The 23,725-nt window shown below is 36.8% G+C and overlaps 1 protein-coding gene across 1 annotated transcript in view; it reads left to right on the top strand.

The window, feature by feature from the left end:
• The window catches only part of Ttc8 (tetratricopeptide repeat domain 8), a 62,190-nt gene extending 47,808 nt beyond the window's left edge, over nt 1–14,382 (top strand). The window contains exons 10-14 of the mRNA XM_077799730.1: nt 399–538; nt 8,681–8,855; nt 9,154–9,276; nt 11,709–11,792; nt 13,749–14,382. Coding sequence (XP_077655856.1) covers nt 399–538; nt 8,681–8,855; nt 9,154–9,276; nt 11,709–11,792; nt 13,749–13,865 — 639 coding nt within the window. The 3' untranslated portion in view covers nt 13,866–14,382. The remainder of the gene's footprint in view (nt 1–398; nt 539–8,680; nt 8,856–9,153; nt 9,277–11,708; nt 11,793–13,748) is intronic.
• The last annotated feature ends 9,343 nt before the right edge of the window (nt 14,383–23,725 follow it).

Raw genomic sequence — 23,725 nt, 5'->3', positions numbered from 1 at the left:
CACTCATCCTCACCTGACATTATATATCTATTTGTTTGTCTTCTCCACCAGCTGTAAACTCCTTAAGGACAGTGACTTCATCCTTTTTTTTTTAATATTTTATTTTTTAGTTGTAGCTTGAAACAATACCTTTATTTTATTTATTTATTTATATATTTTTATGTGGTGCTGAGGATTGAATCCAGGGTCTCTCACATGCTAGGCAAGCACTCTACTACTGAGCCACAACCTCAGCCCGACTTGATCTTTTTATTCCTGTCATGTCCCTAGGGCCTAGAATAGAGTCTAGCACATGACAGACTCTCAGTAAACGTTTGCCGAATGAATAAACTTAAATTGGTGAGACAAAAAATTTCTTGTCCAATATTAATACAGTATTGCTCTTTTGTCTTGAGCAGGAAATGAACAATGGTTCATCAGCAGCTGAATACTACAAAGAGGTTTTAAAACAAGATAATACTCACATGGAAGCCATTGCTTGCATTGGAAGCAACCACTTTTATTCTGATCAACCAGAAATAGCTCTTCGGTTTTACAGGTATGCTTTACATTCAATCTGTAAAACTACTTTCATGAAATATTGGCAAAACAGTAATGAAGATAAATGAACTATAATGTGTATATGAATCTAAAAATTCCATTACTCAGATGCTTTATGAGCATTAAAGGGACAATCAATAATTTGAAAATGATCAGATGTTGGCACTTTGAAGAACCGTACCCAGATGATTGTGTTTTTGACTCACTGTATAAGTTAGCCATTTCATCAACAAACAATAGCATTTAAATTACTTAAAATGCTTCTCATCATCACTGCATCCGTGAATACCACTGAATCACAAAGATACGGAGAGTAGAAACAGTGAAGAAATTTGCAAGGAACAGTGGACTCCGTGTTCTGAACCTTGATGAGGACCTGAAACAGAATCATCTGCTTGTGAAATGTTATCAATTTGTTTTGCAAATATTTTTTTTTCGAAGTCTAAGTAAAATATGCTACTGGTTCTCTTTTGAGTTAATACTTATTTTATCCTATATGTGACATCTAAAATTCTTTTGTGTATGTGTGCCAGGGATTGAACTCAGGGGCACTTAACCACTGAGCCACACCCCCAGTCCATTTTTATATATATATATTTTTAATTTTTTTTATTGATTGTTCAAAACATTACAGAGCTCATGATATATCATCTTTCATACATTTGACTCAATTGGGTTTTGAACTCCCTTTTTTACCCCAAATACAGGTTGCAGAATCACATCTGTTACATACTCACATTTTTACATGATGGCATATTAGTGACTGTTGTATTCTGCTACCTTTCCTATCCCCTACTATCCCCACTCCCCTCCCCTCCCCTCCCATCTTCCCTCTCTACCTCCTCTGCTGTTGTTCAATTCTCTCCCTTTTTTCCCCCCTCCCCCTTGCCCCTCATAACCTCTTATAATTTTGTGTATCATTGAAGGTCTCCTACCATTTCCATATGCTTTCCATTCTCTCTCCCTTTCTCTCCCCCCATTCGTCTTTGTTTACTGTTAGTCTTTTCCTCATGCTCTTCCTGTTCTGTTCTTAGTGGCTCTCTTTATATCAAAGAAGACATTTGGCATTTGTTTTTTAGGGCTTGGCTAACTTCACTTAGCATAATCTGCTCTAATGCCATCCATTTCCCTGCAAATTCAATGATTTTGTCATTTCTTAGTGCTGCATAATACTCCATTGTGTATAGATGCCACATTATTTTATCCATTCATCTATTGAAGGGCATCTAGGTTGGTTCCACAGTCTAGCTATTGTGAATTGTGCCGCTATAATCATTGCTGTGGCCGTATCCCTATAGTGCGCTCTTTTAAGGTCCTCAGGGAATAGTCCGAGAAGGGCGATAGCTGGGTCAAATGGTGGATCCATTCCCAGCTTTCCCAGGAATCTCCATACTGCTTTCCAAATTGGCCTCACCATTTTGCAGTCCCACCAGCAGTGTACAAGTGTACCCTTTTCCCCACATCCTCGCCAACACTTATTGTTGTTTGACTTCCTAATGGCTGCCAATCTTACTGGAGTGAGATGGTATCTTAGGGTGGTTTTGATTTGCATTTCTCTGATTGCTAGAGATGGTGAGCATTTTTTCATGTACTTGTTGATTGCTTATATGTCCTGCTCTGAGAAGTGTCTGTTCAGGTCCTTGGCCCATTTGTTGATTGGGTTATGTGTTATCTTATTGTTTAATTTTTTTAGTTCTTTGTACATTCTGGATATTAGGGCTCTATCTGAGGTGTGAGGGGTAAAAATTTGTTCCCAGGATGTAGGCTCTCTATTTACCTCTTTTATTGTTTCTCTTGCTGAGAAAAAACTTTTTAGTTTAAGTAAGTCCCATTTGTTTATTCTTGTTATTAACTCTTGGGCTATGGGCGTCCTATTAAGGAATTTGGAGCCGGACCCCACAATATGTAGATCGTAGCCAACTTTTTCTTCTATCAGACGCAGTGTCTCTGATTTGATATCTAGCTCCTTGATCCATTTTGAGTTAACTTTTGTGGCTGGCGAGAGAAAGGGATTCAATTTCATTTTGTTGCATATGGATTTCCAATTTTCCCAGCACCATTTGTTGAAGATGCTATCCTTCCTCCATTGCATGTTTTTAGCCCCTTTATCAAATATAAGATAATTGTAACTTTGTGGATTAGTCTCTGTGTCCTCTATTCTGTACCATTGGTCCACCTGCCTGTTTTGGTACCAGTACCATGCTGTTTTTGTTACTATTGCTTTGTAGTACAGTTTGAACTCAGGTATCGCTATACCTCCAGATTCACACTTCCTGCTTAGAATTGCTTTTGCTATTCTGGGTCTTTTGTTGTTCCATATGAATTTCATGATTGCTTTATCTATTTCTACAAGAAATGCCATTGGGATTTTGATTGGCATCGCATTAAACCTATAGAGAACTTTGGTAATATCGCCATTTTGATGATGTTAGTTCTGTCTATCCATGAACAGGGTACATTTTTCCATCTTCTGAGATCTTCTTCTCTCTCTCTCTTTAGGGTTCTGTAGTTTTCATTGTATAAATCTTTCACCTCTTTTGTTAGGTTGATTCTCAAGTATCTTATTTTCTTTGAGGATATTGTGAATGGAGTGGTTTTCCTTATTTCCATTTCAGAGGTTTTGTTGCTGATATACAGGAATGCCTTTGATTTATGCGTGTTGATTTTATAACCTGCCACTTTGTTGAATTCATTTATTAACTCTAGCAGCTTCTTTGTAGACCCTTTTGGGTCTGTTAAGTATATTATCATGTCATCCGCAAATAGCGATAATTTAATTTCTTCTTTTCCTATTTTTATGCCTTTAATTTCGTTTGTCTGTCTAATTGCTCTGGCTAGTACTTCGAGAACTAAATTGAATAGAAGTGGTGATAGAGGGCATCCCTGTCTTGTTCCAGATTTTAGAGGAAATGCCTTCAGTTTTTCTCCGTTTAGGATGATGCTAGCCTGAGGTTTAGCATATATAGCTTTTACAAAGTTGAGGTAAGTTCCTGTTATCCCTAGTTTTTCTAGTGTTTTGAACATAAAGGGATGCTGTACTTTGTCAAATGCTTTTTCTGCATCTATCGAGATGATCATATGGTTCTTGTCTTTAAGTCTATTGATGTGGTGAATAGCATTTATTGATTTCCGTATATTGAACCAGCCTTGCATCCCATGGATGAATCCTACTTGATCATGGTGCACAAGTTTTCTGATATGTTTTTGTATTCGATTCGCCAGAATTTTATTGAGAATTTTTGCATCCAAGTTCATTAGAGATATTGGTCTGTAGTTTTCTTTCTTTGAAGTGTCTTTGTCTGGTTTTGGGATCAGAGTGATGTTGGCCTCATAGAATGAATTTGGAAGAGCTCCTTCTTTTTCTATTTCCTGAAATAGCTTGAAAAGTATTGGTATTAATTCTTCTTTGAAGGTTTTGTAGAACTCCACTGTATACCCATCCGGTCCAGGGCTTTTCTTGGTTGGAAGTCTTTTGATGGCTTCTTCTATTTCTTCCTTTGTTATTGGTCTGTTTAAATTGTGTGTGTCTTCCTGTCTCAATCTGGGCAAATCATATGCCTTAAGAAATTTATCGATATCTTCACTATCTTCTATTTTATTGGAATATAGGGTTTCAAAATACTTTCTAATTATCTTCTGTATTTCTGTAGTGTCTGTTGTGATATTGCCTTTTTCATCCCGTATGTTAGTAATTTGAGTTCTCTCTCTTCTTCTTTTCGTTAGCATGGCTAAGGGCTTGTCTATCTGATTTATTTTTTCAAAGAACCAACTTTTAGTTTTATCAATTTTTTCAATGGTTTCTTTTATTTCAATTTCATTGATTTCTGCTCTAATTTTAATTATTTCTTGTCTTCTACTACATTTGCTGTTGTTGTGCTCTTCCTTTTCTAGGTTTTTGAGGTGTAGTGTGAGTTCATTTATTTGTTGATTTTTTCTTTTTTTGAGGAAAGAACTCCAAGAAATGAATTTCCCTCTTAAAACTGCTTTCATTGTGTCCCATAGATTTCGGTATGTTGTGACTGTATTATCATTTGACTCTAAGAATTTTTTCATCTCCTCCTTTATGTCTTCTGTAACCCATTGATCATTCAATAACATATTGTTCATTTTCCATGTGATGTAGGATTTTTCCTTCCTTCTTTTATCATTGATTTCCAATTTCATTCCATTATGATCAGATATGGTGCATGGTATTATCTCCACGCCTTTATATTTACTAAGAGTTGCCTTATGGCATAATATATGGTCTATCTTTGAGTAGGATCCATGTGCTGCTGAGAAGAACGTGTATCCACTTGATGATGGTTGATATATTCTATATATGTCGGTTAAGTCTAGGTTATTGATTGTGCTGTTGAGTTCTATAGTTTCTTTATTCAGTTTTTGTCTAGAGGATCTGTCTAATGGTGAGAGAGGTGTGTTGAAGTCACCCATAATTATTGTGTTGTGGTCTATTTGACTCTTGAACTTGAGGAGAGTTTGTTTTATGAACGTTGCAGCTCCATTGTTTGGTGTATACAAATTGATAATTGTTATGTCTTGTTGGTGGATGGTTCCTTTTAACAGTATATAGTGTCCTTCTTTATCCTTCTTGATTAACTTAGGTTTGAAGTTGATTTTATTCAATATGAGTATGGCCACTCCTGCTTGCTTCCGAGGGCCATGTGAGTGGTATGATTTTTCCCAACCTTTTACCTTCAGCCTGTGTATGTCTTTTTCTATCATATGAGTCTCCTGAAGGCAGCATGTTGTTGGATTTGTTTTTTTGATCCAGGTTATTAGCCTATGTCTCTTGATCAGTGAGTTTAGGCCATTAACATTTAAGGTTACAATTGAGATATGATTTGTACTTCCAGTCATGCTTCTTTATTTATTTATTTTAGTTTGGCTAGTTTTACTTTTTGGTTATTTTCCTCCCCCTTTACTGAGATACCTCCTGCTGTTAGTTTTGGGCATTATTTTTCAATTCCTCTTCTTTTAGTATTTTGCTCAAAATGCTTTGCAGTGCTGGTTTTTTTGCTGCAAATTCTTTTAGCTTTTGTTTATCGAGAAAGATTTTAATTTCGTTGTCAAATCTGAAGCTCAGTTTTGCTGGATACAGTATTCTTGGTTGGAATCCATTATTTTTCAGCGTTTGAAATACATTGTTCCAGGATCTTCTCGCTTTCAATGTCTGTGATGAGAAGTCAGTCGTTAACCTAATTGGTTTACCCCTGAATGTAATCTGCTTCTTTTCTCTTGTAGCTTTTAATATTCTCTCCTTGTTCTGTACGTTGGCTATCTTCATAATTATGTGTCTTAGAGTTGGTCTATTATGGTTCTGAGTGTTTGGGGTCCTGTAGGCTTCCAGGATTTGGCAATCCATTCCATCTTTCATCTCTGGGAAGTTTTCTACAATTATTTCATTTAATATGCTGTCCATTCCTTTGGCTTGAATCTCTGTGCCTTCTTCTATCCCGATGACTCTCAAATTTGGTTTTTTTATTACATCCCATATCTCTTGAATAGATTGCTCGTGGGATTTAAGCATCTTTTCTGTGTTGACTATACTCTTTTCAAGTTGATAAACCTTGTCTTCATTATCTGATGTTCTGACTTCTACTTCATCAAGTCTATTTGTAATATTTTAGTTTGGTTTATAGTTTCCTGCAATTCTAGGATTATTGTTTGATTTTTTTTAAGATCTCTATCTCCTGGTAGAGCTCGTTCTTTGCCATTTGAATTTGTTTGTTTAATTCATTTTCAAAATATACTTTTATTGCTTCAACTTGCTGTCTCATGTCTTCTCTAATATTCCTTTCCATTCGAGTTAGGTATGCCTTGAGTTCTTTCCCTATCCCTGCTTCTGATGTTTCTATGTCCTCCTGTAGAATTAAGTTGTCTTGCATTGTTTGTACTCCTTTTTTCCCTTGTTTTCTCATGTTGTCCACGTTACTTTCCAGTTCTATTTGATTGTCGTGTTTCTGCTCTCTTCTATAGATTTGTTTTGGTTCTGTATTACTCTGATGTCTCTCCTTTGTGTTGTTAAACTATGCCTGCTAACGTGGATTCCTCTGGGAAGGAAATCCGACTTCCGAGCTCCAGTGACGACACTACTCTGCTATGATGGGCCCCATGCTCCTTGCCGGGGTGTCCTAATGGGGGGTGTGACTGGACTGTCCCTGTTTGGTTTCAGCTCCCTGTCTACATCCGAGCTCCAGTGACGACACTACTCTGCTATGATGGGCCCCATGCTCCTTGCCGGGGTGTCCTAATGGGGGGTGTGACTGGACTGTCCCTGTTTGGTTTCAGCTCCCTGTCTACGTCCGAGCTCCAGTGACGACACTACTCTGCTATGATGGGCCCCATGCTCCTTGCCGGGGTGTCCTAATGGGGGGTGTGACTGGACTGTCCCTGTTTGGTTTCAGCTCCCTGTCTCGGCAGGTGGGCGGTCTCAAGCTGCCCAGTATCACAGGCTGCGGGCGGGTGATCAGTCGTCAGCGGGCGTTCTCCTACCGCCCAGTTACTCGGGCAGTGGGTGAACTGTCGCCAGCGGGCCTGCGGTTTCCAGCTGCCCAGTCGTGAGGGCCTTGCCTCTAGTCCCCTGGTTTCTCCTGCTAGTCTTGGTTTCTCCTGCTAGACCAGATTTCCCCTGAGTGATGGTTCTCGGCAGTTCAAACTGTACTCTGGGCCTGCTGTTTGTTGGGTGTGGAGGGTGACTATTGAGAACCCCGGCACTCTATTGTTTTGCTTCCGTTGTGGGGGATAGAACTGTAAAGCTTCCTTCCCCCTCTGAAATCCTGTACTCAGCCCAGGGGTCAGTGCGGGCTTGGCTGGCGGGATTCCACAGAATCACAGCCACTTTTCTCCCTGCTTGCTAATTAATCGCTTCTCTGCGGCGCCACGCCTTCTGTAGCCTCGGGTCAGGCCGCGCAAATCAGTCAGCCAAGCTCTCAGGGGTCACACAGTTGGCTATTGGAATCCCCAGCACTCTATCGTTTTGATTTTTCCTGCTTAACCCTCCCCCAGCGCTGGCTAGACAGGTTTCATTTTGGCTGCTGATGGGAGCGGGGGTTGAAGGTCAGGTGTCTCTAGTTTTCCCCTAGTCCTTATGCAGGCTCACTCTGATACTCCCTCCCCCGGAAAGCCTAGGAGAGATTGTATGCGAATTCCCCGATGTATAGGGGATGGGCTGAGTGACACACACCTGTTTTGTTGTTGCAATCTGTTGGAGAGTGGCGTGGATACTTCAGCTTTCCAAGATGGTGGCCACTGATTGCCTTTGTCCATTTTTATATTTTTTATTTAGAGACAGAGTCTTGATGAGTTGCTTAGGGCCTCACTAAGTTGCTGAGGCTAGCTTTGAATTCATGATCCTCCTGCCTTAGTCTCCCGAGCCTCTGGGATTATGGGCGTGTGCCACTGTGCACAGCCTACAATTCATTTTTAAATTATGACTTCAGCCCTTGGGTAATATGAAGGAGAGATGACTGGCAGCTGCCAAAGGTTCTTTCCAAATACATGTTGAGAACATAAAATATACACATGCTGCACGGTGCATGTGCAGCTGACCCAACTCCCTACCCTCAAAATGGGTCATGGGTTTCTCAGGGCAGCTGGACTGGATGTTCATTTGCTTCTTTGAATTTTCTTGTCCTTTCTCACTTAGGATTTTTAATGCCTAGAGTCAAAATGGGGTTCTTGAATTACGGTTGAAAAGCTAAGTGGATAATGTAGTGATCTGTTGATGGTCATGGCTTCCTCAGTGGAAGTCAGTGAGCCCAGTTTAACCATGAAATACAGATGGCCAAAAATAGGATGCAACACTGAAAACTTAGAGGTAAAATATAGTCTCCAAATTAGATTAGAAGGTCTTATGAATGCTGGTGGGTAACAAGGCTCTATAAAGCTGTGTGGGTTTTACTTTATGTGGCTATTTATTTCTTATTTTTGTTCTCTAACAAAGCTTCTGGGGAAAAATATAGAGAGAAGTTGTTTTAACTATTATGAAAGCTGTGCTTTTATATTTGTTTTAAACATTATTTTTCACTTACAATAATACCTTTCATTTCTAATCTTTGTGGGGGTATTACTAGTTATAAGAAGTCTTAGCATTGATAAATTTGGTGTGACACAACTTTTCTTTGTGCTGTTTGAAAAGGCGACTCCTGCAGATGGGCGTTTATAATTGCCAGCTTTTTAACAATCTGGGGCTGTGCTGCTTCTATGCCCAGCAGTATGATATGACTCTGACCTCATTTGAACGTGCCCTTTCTTTGGCTGAAAACGAAGAAGAGACAGCTGACGTCTGGTACAACTTGGGACATATAGCTGTGGTAGGTTGTCTTTTGATACAATTTCTGTAATAAAAAGTGTAGGCATGAGTTAGTTTGAAGAAATTTTCAGGTGTTTATTATAAATCTAAGTGTGATGATGGTCTCATGTAGAATTTGAGAGATTTCTGGGAGTCACTGTAGCTCATTTTCCACTTACACAGAATTTACATGTGACCCCTCTGATCAGTGTGTGTTGTTTTTTCTATGTCTTGGGGAAGATTTATAGAGGAAGGAAGGGAGAAGGTGGCAAGAGGAAGCATGTGTACTCAGACATGTGAACGTGTGCTTCTCTTTCCAGGGAATAGGTGATACGAATTTGGCCCATCAGTGCTTCAGGCTAGCTCTGGTCAACAACAACAACCATGCTGAGGCCTACAACAACCTGGCTGTGCTGGAGATGCGGAAGGGCCATGTTGAACAGGTCAGGGAGCGACAGTCAGTCTGCTTTCTTCACAGAACAGCCATCATTTGTGGCTATTGTTATGTAATTTTAAAATGAACTCTAGAGTCTAGTAGGCCTGGATTTGAATTTCAGCTCTCTCATGTATTAGCTGTGTGACCCTGGGCAAGTTACTTCCTTTCTGAGTCCAAAATAGAACATTTCATTTTATTAGGACAACATGTCCCTTCATGGTCTTCCCTGTGTTAGTGAACTGTTCCACGATTCACCACCCTGACCCACCGTCTAGCTGTTCCTGCCCGAATCCTGGGAGCCAACCTTGACGCCTCTTTTCTTCCTTGTGCCCCCTCACACCCACATCATATTCAGCAGGTCCTGTCAGTCCTGCCTAAAAGTCCCATCCTGAACCTGGCTTCTGTTCCCCACCCTGCTGCCATCTCTTGCCAGGACAACTACAAGAGCCTCCTGGCTGGTCTTTTCCCCCACTTACATCAGCAAGTAAATGTACCCTATGATTCATCCTCGTCAGAACAGCCCACATGATTTTTTATTAAACAATATTATTTTATTACTACTTTTTTGCATAAGATTCTCCAGTTATTTCTCCTGAATTTGGAAAAAAAAAAATCTGGCTTGCTAATCTGAACCTGTGAGACTCCACATAAACTGGCCTCTGCCTTTTCTCAGACCATGTCCTTGGCCTCTCCTTTTCCACTAACTTCCAGGCATGTTGGCTACCTCGATGTTCTGCAGATATGCAATGCTGTTTTAGGGCCTCTGGAATGTTCTTCCCTTAGGTCTTACAGTGACATTTCTTTTTGTCACTCAGGTCTTAAATGCCACCTCCTTAGAAAGGCCATCTCAAACACCATCGAAAGGAACCCTCGGGGGCTAGAATATTTCCTACTTTTCATTTTTTACTTCACAGTGCTTCTCATTGCACCAGATACTGTCCCTCTTTACATGTAGAATGTAGACTGCATGAAAGAGGAACCCTACCTGACGAGTCACTGGTGTGTTCTCAGCATTAGGAAATGCCCAGCCCCTGTTGTGTGCTTAGTCAGTATTTGTGAAACAAATGGATGATCTTTAAAAGTAAAGTAATAATAATGCCTACCCAAAGGTGTTTCTGTGATGATTCGATCATTTATGTAAAGCACTTGGCACAGTGGTTGGTGGATTTGAGCACGTGATCTGTGCTTAATCAGTTGAACTATTATTTACATATATAAAAAAGTTTACAATGCAAAATACACTCCTACAATATTCATGGTTATTAAGGGTAAATCTTACTCCGCCACTTCAGAGAGGAGGACATAGAGATTTGAGTGTAAGTAACTTTACTCAGGTCACAGACATGATGAGCTGTAAACATGGGACACAAACCTGCTCTTCAGAGCACAATGACAAAAATACCAAGGACTGAAGCATTATTTCATAAATGCTCCCAAAATAAACAAGATGGATTTGTATTTTATAAGCATTATTCTCAAGTGGCACGCTTTCTATTGGAACTTGGCCCATGTTCATGTTAGGCAAGTACTTCCTGTGATTGTCTCTGCCCCCATCTTGGTCATTGTCTTTCCCTCCTACTTACTGTATTTTCTCAAGGATACAATTAATTTGAAATGTTCTGGTAAAAGATTTTATACTAACCGCACTTCATTATTTAGAAAATTACTATCCAGCACCCTATGTGAACTGATATCCTCTTATTTTCCATTTAAAAAAATACATGAATTTGTTGGCAGGTCATGGATATGGGTTTTGGATTTAGCTACAAGTTGGAGTGTCACCGAGTGGTTTATAGTGTTAACTATGCAAGTATGAGCATCATGTGCCACTCCCTGCTCTCTGCAATATGTGATTCTGTAAGGGACAAAAAATGTGAATCTTGTGTTTTGCATACTTTAGAGAACAGAAAGCTTATCATCTTTCATTGCTAGAAAACTTGTTAGCAGCACCATAAAGGCTCACTCACTGTCATCCAGCACAAGGCTGTGGGCTTTGAAATTCATTATGATTCTTGGTCTTTTTGTTGTTGTTATTGCCTTAGGGCACAGATACTTGGAGCCTGTTAAATCAGTTACCAGAAACAAAACCTGGATTGAGAAGACTTTTTAAAGCCTTGAGATTACATTTTAAGTTGTATGTCAAACTGAAATGGAAATGGTATGAGACAATGGTTCTCAAATAGGTTTAAATCTGCTCTAAATTTTCAGTTCTCTTATTTTCTCTCTTGAAATGTTTACTGTTAACATAATTTTGTATGACATCAGTAGTTAATTATATTTCAATAAAAGTCTCTGTATTTCATGAGGAATGACATCTGTATTTCTCCAGCACCATGTTTATTAAGGTCCTATCCCAGTAAAGGCTTCTTTTACCAATAGAAATCACGGATACAGAACTGCTGTATGCTTATATGCCTTTTTTTTCCTTTTTTTCCATAGGCAAGGGCACTTTTGCAAACTGCGTCAACTTTAGCACCTCATATGTATGAACCCCATTTTAATTTTGCAACAATATCTGATAAGGTATTCTCTTTATTAATTTATTATATTATACAATATTTCTTGTCTTTAGGTTTAAAAAAATTACAATAAACAAGAAAATTATAACCTTATGTTCCTGAAGAGAAGATTGATTTTTCAGTTTGGAAGAAATGAATTTTTTAAGTTCTTATTTATATACACAAACATCTTCACTTAATAAGCTTTAATTTTTCTTTGGATATTGACTAAACACCATTATAAATTGCTTTTTAAAGCATTGGTTTTTAAAGCATAAAGTCTTTTATACTTTAAAATTTAATATTTAATCATTGAAGAAATACTATAGTAATTCTTAGTTTGGGAGGAATTTGTAGAAGGCTTTTACAGCAAGGAATTCTTTTATATTATTTGTAAATCATATTGCCACCAAGTCCTGATATGATTGCTATAAAATTAGGAATATTAGAGATATTAATTATGGACAATATGGGGAATGCAGCTGTGTTGCCAATCAGTGAAATCCAAAAGCTAAAAGAAATTATGTACCATTTTTAATAAAATGAAAACCAACAAAAGGCATATCTTACCTATTACTTGGAAACTCTCCTTTAACGTGGAAGGTAAATCAGTCTTGAGAATGAGGAAATGGATAAAAATGTTTGTGATGTAAATAAGAGTCTTTATTGACCAAAGATGTAATATTTGTTTTTTTAATAATATAAATATGAAGCCATGCATACTCATTTCTGTTTTGAAAATAGAATAAGCTATCGTTGATGTGTTGAAATGTTTTGAGTGATTGATTAGTTTACCAGCCACTGTTCAAGGTGCTTTACATACAATTCTGAAATTCTCCCATCCCCTATGTGCAGTATCCTTACTTACTCATTTTCTCATGCAACTGATGTTTCACTTATTAAAGCCTCTGCTATGTATCAGGCCCTGTCATTGAAGTAGAGGATGTAGCAATGAGTAAATTTATCCTATGAAGCTTATGTTCTAATGCAGCCCAAGCCTCATGGAGGTTAAGAGCCTCCTACCCCCAGTTACATGAGGTGGCAGGTTTCAGATTCACACCCAGCTCCAGTGGTGCCCAGGTATTTCACTGCACTGTGCTGCTGCTTAATTAAGCCACAGAGAAGACTTGATTATTTGCTGTCAGGAATATCAGCGCATTATAATAATTCACATCTCAAGGTGTTTCTTTAAACAGAAGACCATATTTCTGTAAGAGAAAATAGTATATTAGAAATGTTATGATTTTTAAAAGGAAACAATTCCTTTTTAATACATATATATGTTACCCCCAAAACTACCAGAGTTGAACTATCTAGATTTTTCATGTGCTTATATCCAAAAGTTGTCTTTTTAGAGGTGAATACATGTATCACGATAACATTGAGACAAATTCCAGTAGCATATTTTTGTGTTTTTCTTTGGGCTGAACTTTAACAGAGTTTATTGAAAATGAACTTTTTTCTTTTTTGTAAACTTTTAAAACCATACATCTTGCCAATATTATTGTTAGCACTATTTAAAACCTCTCAGAGGCATATTATTATGTCTTAAATATAATAATTTTACTTGAATTTCCTATTTAAAAGATAATATCCTAATGAAAATATGTATTTGTGGTACATTATAGTTTTTCCTTAGCTGTATAAAACTGGTTGTTTGGGCATACGAATGTCATTTTATATTTATAGTACTATCAATGACAGGGAAAGGAACAAGGGTTTCTGAATTCATAACTAGATAGCTGTAATAGAGCATAAATTATTTATATAATAGGTTATTTTATCTTTCTCAAATTCCTCAAAATGGAATTATAATCCAGGTGAGAGAGTTCTAAAATTTAAGTGGCATATGTGAGTAATTTGCTATTAAGGACCCTTTGAGTTTCTACAGCATGCAGACAGGATGTCTTTCCCCGCCCCCCCTTCCATATTTATTTTTTTTTCTGGTCTCATACTGCTCTTCTTATGGCATTTTTTACAGATTGGAGATCTACAGAGAAGTTATATTGCTGCTCAGAAGTCTGAAGCAGCATTTCCTGATCATGTGGATACACAACATTTAATTAAACAATTAAAGCAGCATTTTGCTATGCTCTGATTGTTCTTAGCCCAAATATATTTTTATGAAGAGACATTACACATGGGAAAAGTACTATGTATGTATGTATGTATGTATGTATGTATGTATCTGAATGTAATATAAATTATACAGGCCTAGTGAAGGCTGTATTTGAATAAGAGTCGCAGACTTTGACCAGAGTTTATACCAGAATGTATAATGAATACTTTATAATAATAATTTTGTAAGGTAATATTATAAATTATCAGATTTAAGCATTTCTAGGTATAATGCATTATATGGTAAATGTTTATATATTTTCCAAACATTTTGATGCATTTCCTCAAATTTTTATAAATATACATTTTTAAAGTCCTTAAGCATTAGCCATTATATGGCTTAAGTGGTCTGAAATCTGCCTTTAAAACTATACTTTTGTGGTTAATAATATGTGTATTTATCCTAAGTAGAGGCTTTATTTGGAGCTTAAAATTGTATTTCAAACTATTTTTTATCAGGTACTTTGTGATATATATTGTACATATATATTATGCTTTAAAATAAATCAGTATATAAAACACCGAAATTTTGTCATTTTCCATGAGTTTTCATTTTATTCATCTCAGATGAAACAAGTTTTTTAAAAGTTCAGATAATCTTATATAGAAAGTCAGTATTTAAAGTCTTATTTAAATGATGTGCCACTAATTTTGTTTTTTCCTAAAAGGCTGTTTATGGGATATCATATTAAGATAAGACTATCAGGATTAGAAATAAGAGTCACAATACTAGGAGTTCCACCTGTATTCAATCCCAGGAAAGGCTATATCCCACTACCACAGTATTATGAAGTCCTAGGAAAGTACTGGAACTTTTCTCACCCTTATTTAGTGGAAGTCTCATTAAAGTGTTCACATGAGGAAATGTGTTAAATCACTTATATTTGCAGTATGTTCAGATTTGTGTAAATAGTACTCCTTAACTGACAGAAGCAATAATAAATAAATTGCATACAAGGACCTGCAGATGGATAAAAGACCAGAAAGGGCTTCAGAGAATGTGAGCAAAGTCCCTAGTAGAACACATAAAGGCAGGGGGGACCTGAGTGAGTCACACAGCTGGTTGGTGGCACAGTCACAACCAGAACCAACAACTTGTTTCTCTACTTCAGACTTGAAATTTTCTTGGATCTCAATGATATGTAACATGCTTATTTAGCTCTCTAAAAATTTCCTCAACCACTATCAAGTCATCTAATATGATATTCAATATTTAAATTCAAATTACATGCAAGTCAATTCTTATTTCATTTAAAATAAGAGCTAGTAACAATGGCTAACATTTATTGAGGATGTTGAATACCCTGGACATGATACTAAGCACTTTATGTGAATTCATTAATTTCATTCCCTCTGTGGTCCTATGCAGTGCTGTTAGTATTCCCATTTTACTAATAGGAAACTGAGGCACAAACAAAAAATTATAAAACTAATAAATGTAAGAGCTGATGATCAAATGTAGGCAGCACGGCCTCCTTAGTATGAGCTGTGAAACATTGTGTTGAATCGAGTCTCAGTGTTTCTCCTATAAGTAGAACCACTATCATTTTAAATGAGCATTGTGTACTTTAGTAAAAGTGAATAATAAGGGAATAGTTACATAACAAAAATAAATGATTCCATATTCCTTAGATGATATGGAGAGATTTTTGTCTCGAATTTATGTTAATTCAGTGCGATCACTGATGCAACGAATGAGTCAGGATGGCTAAGGGCAGAGTGATGGCAGAATGACATAATTTCACTGCACCAGCAGCTGTGGGTGTTATAAAAGAAAATTACTTTTTGTGTAATTCTTGGCTTCTTTTTTAATATTTCTGTAGAAGGACTATTAGCGATTGCATTCCACCATGGCTAAAGATTTAGGTGTTCAATTCATAGATATTAATTGTTCAACCAGAATTCACGTCATTGAGTTTACTACCTGTTTTGCATCAGCTTTGCATTGCTATGATGAAAAACCCTAAAAAGAAAACTTAGTTTATTTTGACTTACAGTTTCAGTTCAATCCATGGACTGCATAACTATGGGTCTGAAGTGAGGCAGAACATTATAGCAAAATGGTCTAGTGGAGAAAAGCAGTTCAGCACATGGCAATCAGGAAGCAGAGAGAGCGCTCTGTTAACCAGGGACAAAATCTATACCTGAAAGGCACACCCCCAGTGACCTACCTCCTCTAGTCACAAGTTGCCACCCAATTAATCCATATCACATTAATGTATTGTTCGGTTATAGTACTCACAATCTAATCATTTCACCTTTGAACATTCTTTTGTTGTCTCACACATGAACTTTTGGAGACACCTCATGTCTAAACTATAACATTCTGCCCCTGGCCCCCCAAATCTTGTGTGTATCTCACAACGTAAAATTTAATCCATTTCCAAGAATCCCCTAGTTTAAACAGTTTAGTATTGCCCAAAAGTCCAAGTCCAAAATCTCATCTGAGACTCAAAGCACAGACTAGCTGTGAGAGTAAAGATCAAAAGCAAGCTACATACATCCAATGTTTAATGACACAGAATAAATATTTTCATTCCAAAAGAGAGAGGCATAGAATGAAGAGATGAGATCAAAGCAAGATCAAAATCCAGCTGGGCAAGCAAGTCCTATAGCTCAATAGCCAGCCTCTGGGGTATATGGCATTTTGAAGTCTTTCCAAAAGACTTGAGTAGCTCTGCCCCTCTGGTCTTACTGGTTGCAGCCTACATGGCCTCTCTCTTGGTTTGTCTCTGATTTTCTTCTGCAGTCTACATTACTGGAATCCTAACTCTGGGGTCTTGGTTCCAGCTTTGGCTTCACCTTTAGAGCTTCACTCATCATTCTTTCAAGGACAGCTTGTTGGGACTCTGATGTTGCTACACTTTGTCTGGCTTCACAGGTATTCCTTTGAAGTCTTGGTGGAAGCTTCCATGACCCCCTGACTCCAACATCTTGCATTCCTGATGAACCAGCACCATGTGGTCGACACCTAGATCTGCCACCATCTTGAGCAGTAGTCAAGCCTCCTGGGACCATGGCTGTAATAGCTGTGTGACTGGGTGGCTGAGTACAATGAAACAACATCCTAGGCACCCCTGTGCAAGCAGGGTGCCCCCTTGTCTCTTATCAAAGGAATTTTTGCTATTATACCCTTGAGACTGAGATGGGTGTGAGCTTGCTAATTCCTGAGGTGCCCTCAAGCCATCTTTCCTATTGTGTCTAGGTAAAGTACTTAGCATCTCTTTAGTGGCTGTACTCTCCTCAACAGCCACACCTTCCTTTGCCCCAGTTTTAGTTGCACTTTTCTGACCAAGCTAGAAGATTTTCATATTCTGCTCTGCTTTCTGCTGATATCACAGTGATCTTGGCTAAGAGCTGCCAGCATATCCATGCAATCTCCTGAATGCTGTGTTGCAGTAGTACAAGGAATAAATATTACATTCTTGTTTTGGTTGTTTTGGTTCTTTTGGTAGGACAACATCCTCAGGATGGCTTTACTAATGACCACACCATCGCCATGGCCTATGACCTACAGTTTCAGCACTCATCATCTGCAGCACTTTTTCCTTTCAGGCCTCGCTCCAGGCACACTGCCTCCTTGCTCTGCCTTAAGCAATCCAAGCAAGCTCCTCCAGGACCTTTGCAGGAACGTTCTCCCTGATGGAAATGCTCTTACTACACATCTTCTCTTCTCCAGGTTTCTGTTTCAGTGCTTTCAGTGGACTTCACTCACCACCCTGCTCTATCCAAAACAGCACCGTGCCTCACGTCAGTAACTATTCCCTCACATGCTTTCTTCTTTTTCTTTATAAAGTTCACATGTCTCAGCTATTTTATTGTAATACAACAAAACTGACGGATACAAAGATGTATAATAAACCTCAAAGAAATTATTAAAATAACAAAAGAAAGAGCTGTACTAATAAGGGAAACAATATAAACTTATATAATATTTGATTAAATGTTGGTAGAAAAGAGGAGAAAGGTCAAAGAAGCAATAACACAAATTGAAAACAGAATAATGATGAATTTAAACCTAACTATATCAATAATTATATTAAATGTAAATAATGTAAATTAAGTGCAATCATCTCTGATGGGGAGCAAAGTTGAAGTTGACCAGTTATACTGTGTGTATGAATATGTATTTATTGTGTGTGTATGAATATGTAAAGATCAACTGCACTGTTATGTATAATATACCCCCCAAAAAAAGAAAAAAAGAAAAAGAATAAGAATTAACTATGCTGAACCCACACACACAAAAGGTAGAGATTTTCAGATTGAATAGAAAAGCCAGACCTAAATACATGCTACATACTAGAAAAAAATGCATGTTAAATATAAAAACATGAATATGTTAAAAGTATTAGAAAAGATATATTAAATGAAAGGAAATCTGGAATGATGTATTAATATCAGGCCAAACAGATGTCAGAACAAAGTTATCAGGGATGAAAGAACATTTGATGATAAAAGGGTTCAATTTATCCAAAGGACATGAAAAGTGTAAATGTTAGTGCACCTAATAATGAGCTACAAAATATTTGAAGCAAAACAAAACAAAAACAAATCAAAACAAAAAACAAAGAGAAATAGATGAATCCACCAACATGGCAGGAAATTTAAAATGGCCTCTTCCAGTAAGTGATAGAGTAGGCAGAAAACCAGTAAGGGTACAGAGGCTTAACTAACACTAGCAACAAAGTTGATTTGATTGAAGTACAAATATATTTAGAAAATTCTATCAAGAACTATAAAGAATACTACATCCAACAACAATTTTCAAGTGTGTATGGCGCATTTACCAAATTAGACCACATTTTGGGTGATAAGGCCTGCCTCAACAAATTTGAAGCTACTTAAGTCATACAAAATATGCTCCATGACTACAATAGAATCAAATTAGAAATCATTAATAGAAAAATATCTTTAAAATCCCCAAATGCTTGGAAATCAAACAACACTTCTAAAGAATGCATGGATTAATAAATAAATAAAGAGGGGAATTAGAAACTATTTTGCAAAGAATAAAAATGAAAACATGGTCTGTTAACATTTGTGGTAATTCACTAGAGCAATACCTAGATGGAAATCCATAGCTTAGGTTCCTGTATCAGAAAACTAGAAAGTCTGAAATTAATGACCTAGCTTCTACCTTAAGAAAAAAAGAAAAAGAAAACCAAGTTAAATTCAAAGTAAGCATGATAAAGGGAATAATATTCTAATCTTTATTAGAATTCTAATAAAGGGAATAATAAAGATTCTAATCTTTATTAGAATTCTAATAAAGGGAATAATAAAGATTCTAATACAAATTAATAAAATAGAAAAGCAATGGAGCATATCAATGAAACAAAAAGCTGGTTCTTTGAAGAGATCAATAAAATTGATAAACCTCTAGTCAAAAAGATAAGGAAAAAGGTGAACACACAAATTGCCAAAATCTAGAATGAGAGGTAATATTCATCTAGAGTTTACAAATATCAAAAGTCTAATAAAGGAATATCATGAATAATTCTATGTCAATAAATTCAATAAGTTAGACAAAATGGAAAAATTCCTTGAAAGACAAATTCTTTCAAGAAGAAATAGATAAACAAAATAGTCCTATATCTATTAGAGAAATTTGAATTTGTAGTCAAAATCCTTCCCAGGCCCAGATGGTTTCATTGGTTGATTCTACTAAATATTCAAGAAACATATCAATTCTACATAAACTCTTCCATAAAGTTGAAAAAGAACAAAAACTTTTCAACTCACTCTACAAAGCTAGCATCATGTAGATACCAAAACCAAAGATGTACAAATAATAAAACCATAGATCAATATCCCTATAAACAGATAAAAAGAAATCTTAACAAAAGTTTAGTAAATCTAATTTAAAAACATATAAAATCAACAACACATTGTGAACAAGTAGAGTTTATTCTAGGAATGCAAGGTTGTTTTAGTACTTAGAAGTCATTCAATGTAATGTATCACATTAACCAATAAAATAGCAAAAAATGGTCATCTTAATCAACCATAAAAAATCCTACATCCATTTTTGACACTTCACAAACTAGGAATAAAAGAAATTTCTCAGTTTGAATTAACATCCTACCCAAAGGTGTTTGCTTTTCTCTATGATCAAGAGCAAGGTTAGGTTGCTGGCTCTTCCTTCTTCTATTCACAATATACTGGTGCACTACCATTGAAATAAGGCAGAAAGTAAATAAATATTCGCTGTTCAGTTTGGACAGGAAAAAATAAAATAACCTTTTTTTTTTTTTTCACAGAAGACATGATGGTCTATGTAGGAAAATCCTGTGGAATCTACAAAAAACTACAAAGATAAAACATGAGTTTAACAAATTTGTAGGATAGAATTATCAAAATAAATCAATCATATTTTCATATATTCACAATGGACAGTGGATATTGAAATTATAGAAATAATACTATTAACAATGACACCAAGAATATAAACATTTAAGGATAAATTTAACAAAATATATGCAAGACATCTGCAAAATCTTGCTGAGAAAAATTAAAGATCTAAATAAATGGAGAGCTATACCATGTTCATGGTTTGGGAGAGTCCATGCTGTTAAAATGTTATTACCCAAATTAATCCATAGATCCATCAATGTTTCAGTCAGAGTGTGAGACTTTTTTGCATAGCAAATTGATAGGCTGTTTCTAAAAGTCACATAGAAATGCAAAGAATCAACAAATCAAAACAGTGTTGAAAAAGAAGAACATAATTTACACTAATATCATTTGATTGCAAAGTGGATTTTAATGCTACCATAAAATCAGTACAGTGTGGTGTTGGTGTCAATATAAATAAATAGGTCAATGGAACAGAATAAAGAGTTAGAAATAGAACCAAATATATGTGGGAAACTGATTTTTGACAAAGGTGCCAAGACAGTTCATTCGAGAAAGGATAATCTTTTCAATGTGCTGAAAATTAGCTATCACCTGCAAAAAAAGAAAAAGAAAAAAAAAGAACTTTGGTTCATATCTTGCACCATATTAAAAAAACTAACTCCAAATGGATAATAAAATGTATAACCTGTAGTAGAAAACTTTTTAGAAGAAAGCATAAAATAAAATATTTGTTAAGTTTGGGTTACGTTATGGTTTGTAGGTGGGGTGGCCCCCAGAAGCTGGTGTGTGAGACAATGCAAGAAAGTTTAGAGATGAAATGATTGGGTTATGAAAGCCTTAACCTAATCAGTGCATTAATCCGCTGATGAGGATTAACTGGGTGGTAACTACGTAGATAGGGGATGGCTAGAGGAGGTGGGTCACTGGAGGGTATTCCTTGAGGTATATATTTTGTCCTTGTTGAGTGGTGCTTTCTCTGCTTCTTGGTGGACATGTCCTGCGTTGCTTTCCTCTACCACACTTCTGCCATGATATTCTGCTTCATCTTGGGCCCTGAGGAATGGAGTTGGCCATCTGTGGATTGAGACCTCTGAAAACATGAGCCCCCAAATAAACTATCCCTCTTCTAATTGTTCTTGTCAGATCTTTTGGTTGCAGCACTGAAAAAAACTGACTAAGACAGGCGGCATAGTGTTTTCTTAACTACAACACCAAAGCACAATCCAAAAAAGAAAAAAAAATCATAAATTTGACTTCATAAAAATTAAAAACTTCTGTGCATCAAAAGACATTGTTAAGGGCTAAGGCTGAAGCTCAGTGGTAGAGTGCTTGCCTAGCATGTGTGAGGCACTGGGTTCAATTCTCAGCACCACATATAAATGAAAAAAATAAAGGTCCATTAACAACTAAAAATATAATTTAAAAAAAAGACATTGTTAAGAGAATGGAAAGACAAGCCACTACCTGGGAGAAAATATTTGCAAATACAACATTATATCTGATAAGTGATTTGCATGGAGAATATGTAAGTAGCTTTAAACTCAATTTAAAAACAATGCCAATAAATATGGTCAAAATAAATGGATACATCAGCAAAGAGGCTATATGGATGGCAAATAAGCACATGAAAAGATGCTTAATGTAATTAATCATCAAGAAAGTACAAATTAAAACCAAACTAGAATTGCTGAAATTTAAAAAATGGACCATGGCAGGTGCTGGTTAGCATGTGGAACAACTAAAGAGCATGCATTCAAGAAAAGACTTGGACTTGAATGTTCATAGCAACTTTATTTGTAAAGCCCAAATCCAAATATCCATCAACAGATGAGTGGACAAATAAATCGTGGAAAATCCACACACTGGGATGCTATGAAAAGGAATTAATTGAGCAATAAAAATGAATTAATAATTGATAATACACAAGATGGATCAATAAAATATTGAAAAATCAGGCTGAGTAAAAGAAGTGAAACAAAAAGCAGTACATATTCCATCACCCCATTTACATAAAATTCTAGAAAACACAAACTGATCCATATTGACAAGAAGGATCATTGGTCTCCTGACTGTAGGAAATACCAGGAGGGAAAGATCAGAATGGGGTAGGAGGAAACTTTTGAGGGTTATGGATATATTTATTATCTTAATTATGATGATGGTTTTACCACTGTAGACATGTCAATCTTATCACATTTTACTGCACGTAAATATATGCAGTGTACTGCATGTTGATTATACCTTAATAACTTTGGTTCTTAGAAAAACAAAAAAAAACTCACAGAACTCTACACCCTTACCAAAAGTCAGTATCTTGCCCACAGACCAGTTTTGCCAGGGCAGTGGGGTAGGTTGTGGAGAGACCAAATAAAGTGCCTGGAGACAACTTGGGAGATGTATGGTTTATTGGGAAAAGTTTACAAGGGATCAGTAACTGCTCCAAAAAGAGTTTGGCAGTGACAGGCGGCCCAGTAACACCTCTGTTCCTCATGGAACTTTGCTAAGCAGTGCCTTCTCTCCCTCACAGTGTTGTGTCCCGTGACACAAGTGACACATATCCTCTCCACAGTGTCCTCTGTTCTGCCCCCACCCCCACTGAGAGAAGAGTTTCCTATGTTCAGCTGAAGAAGCAGTAACACCATCTACATTAGCTTGCTTATTTTGCTTGAATGCCCAGTGTCCCAAGGAGTAAAAGTCCCGTCATGCATGCAAAAGAGCTTTCTACAGATGACACTAACTGCGCTAGTTCACAGTGTGTATGGCAGAGAGTCAGTGCCCTTCAAGGAATTGTGTCTGGACTTTCCAGCCAGGCTAGCTCTCACTGTTTCCTTAAGTTGGTGAGGTTTTTGGGAGCAGAAAGGGGCATTCAGGGACATGATGTCCCATTTTACTATGTGTAGTTTATTTCTTAGTACACCTGATTATTAAAAAATTCAAATATTCCAGTTAACCGAAAGTACCATGCTATTTTTACAGATATTTTAGGTGCTATAAAAATTTAAGAGCTCTATAATTTTTTTTACATGAACAAGCACTGAGAATATATGAGGAAAATTTTTGGATGAAGTGCCTTGCCTTGAAGAATCAGTAGGGTTTTGACAAGAAAGAAGAGAGAGGCTATGGAGAGGCATTTGAGACAAAGCTGAATATGTTCAGGAGACATTATTAGAATGTGAATTTAGCTGAGCAATAGCAGTAGGAGGAGGTTTGTTATGAGAACCAGCTGTAGTGGGGTAGGGAGGGACTGGGATGGAAAGTTTGGAACCCAAGCTAAGAAGTTTAAGATTTACCTAAAGTTTGAGGGGAAACAGTTATTTTTTTCAGCATTGATCTGGAGATGATACTTAAAATCAGGTTGAGAATAAAAAATTGGATGGAGATTCTCGATCAAGCTTTCTAGGAAGAATGTGACAATGAATATATTTGCAGTAGATGATAAACAAAATTCCTAAACCACAGAGCATATGTAACTGATCAGAT

This window comes from Urocitellus parryii, chromosome 6 (genome assembly GCF_045843805.1).
Source record: "Urocitellus parryii isolate mUroPar1 chromosome 6, mUroPar1.hap1, whole genome shotgun sequence".
NCBI classification, from domain to species: Eukaryota; Metazoa; Chordata; class Mammalia; order Rodentia; family Sciuridae; genus Urocitellus; species Urocitellus parryii.
The sequence above is the reverse complement of the archived record's forward strand: the minus strand, read 5'-3'. Positions and strand labels throughout refer to the sequence as shown.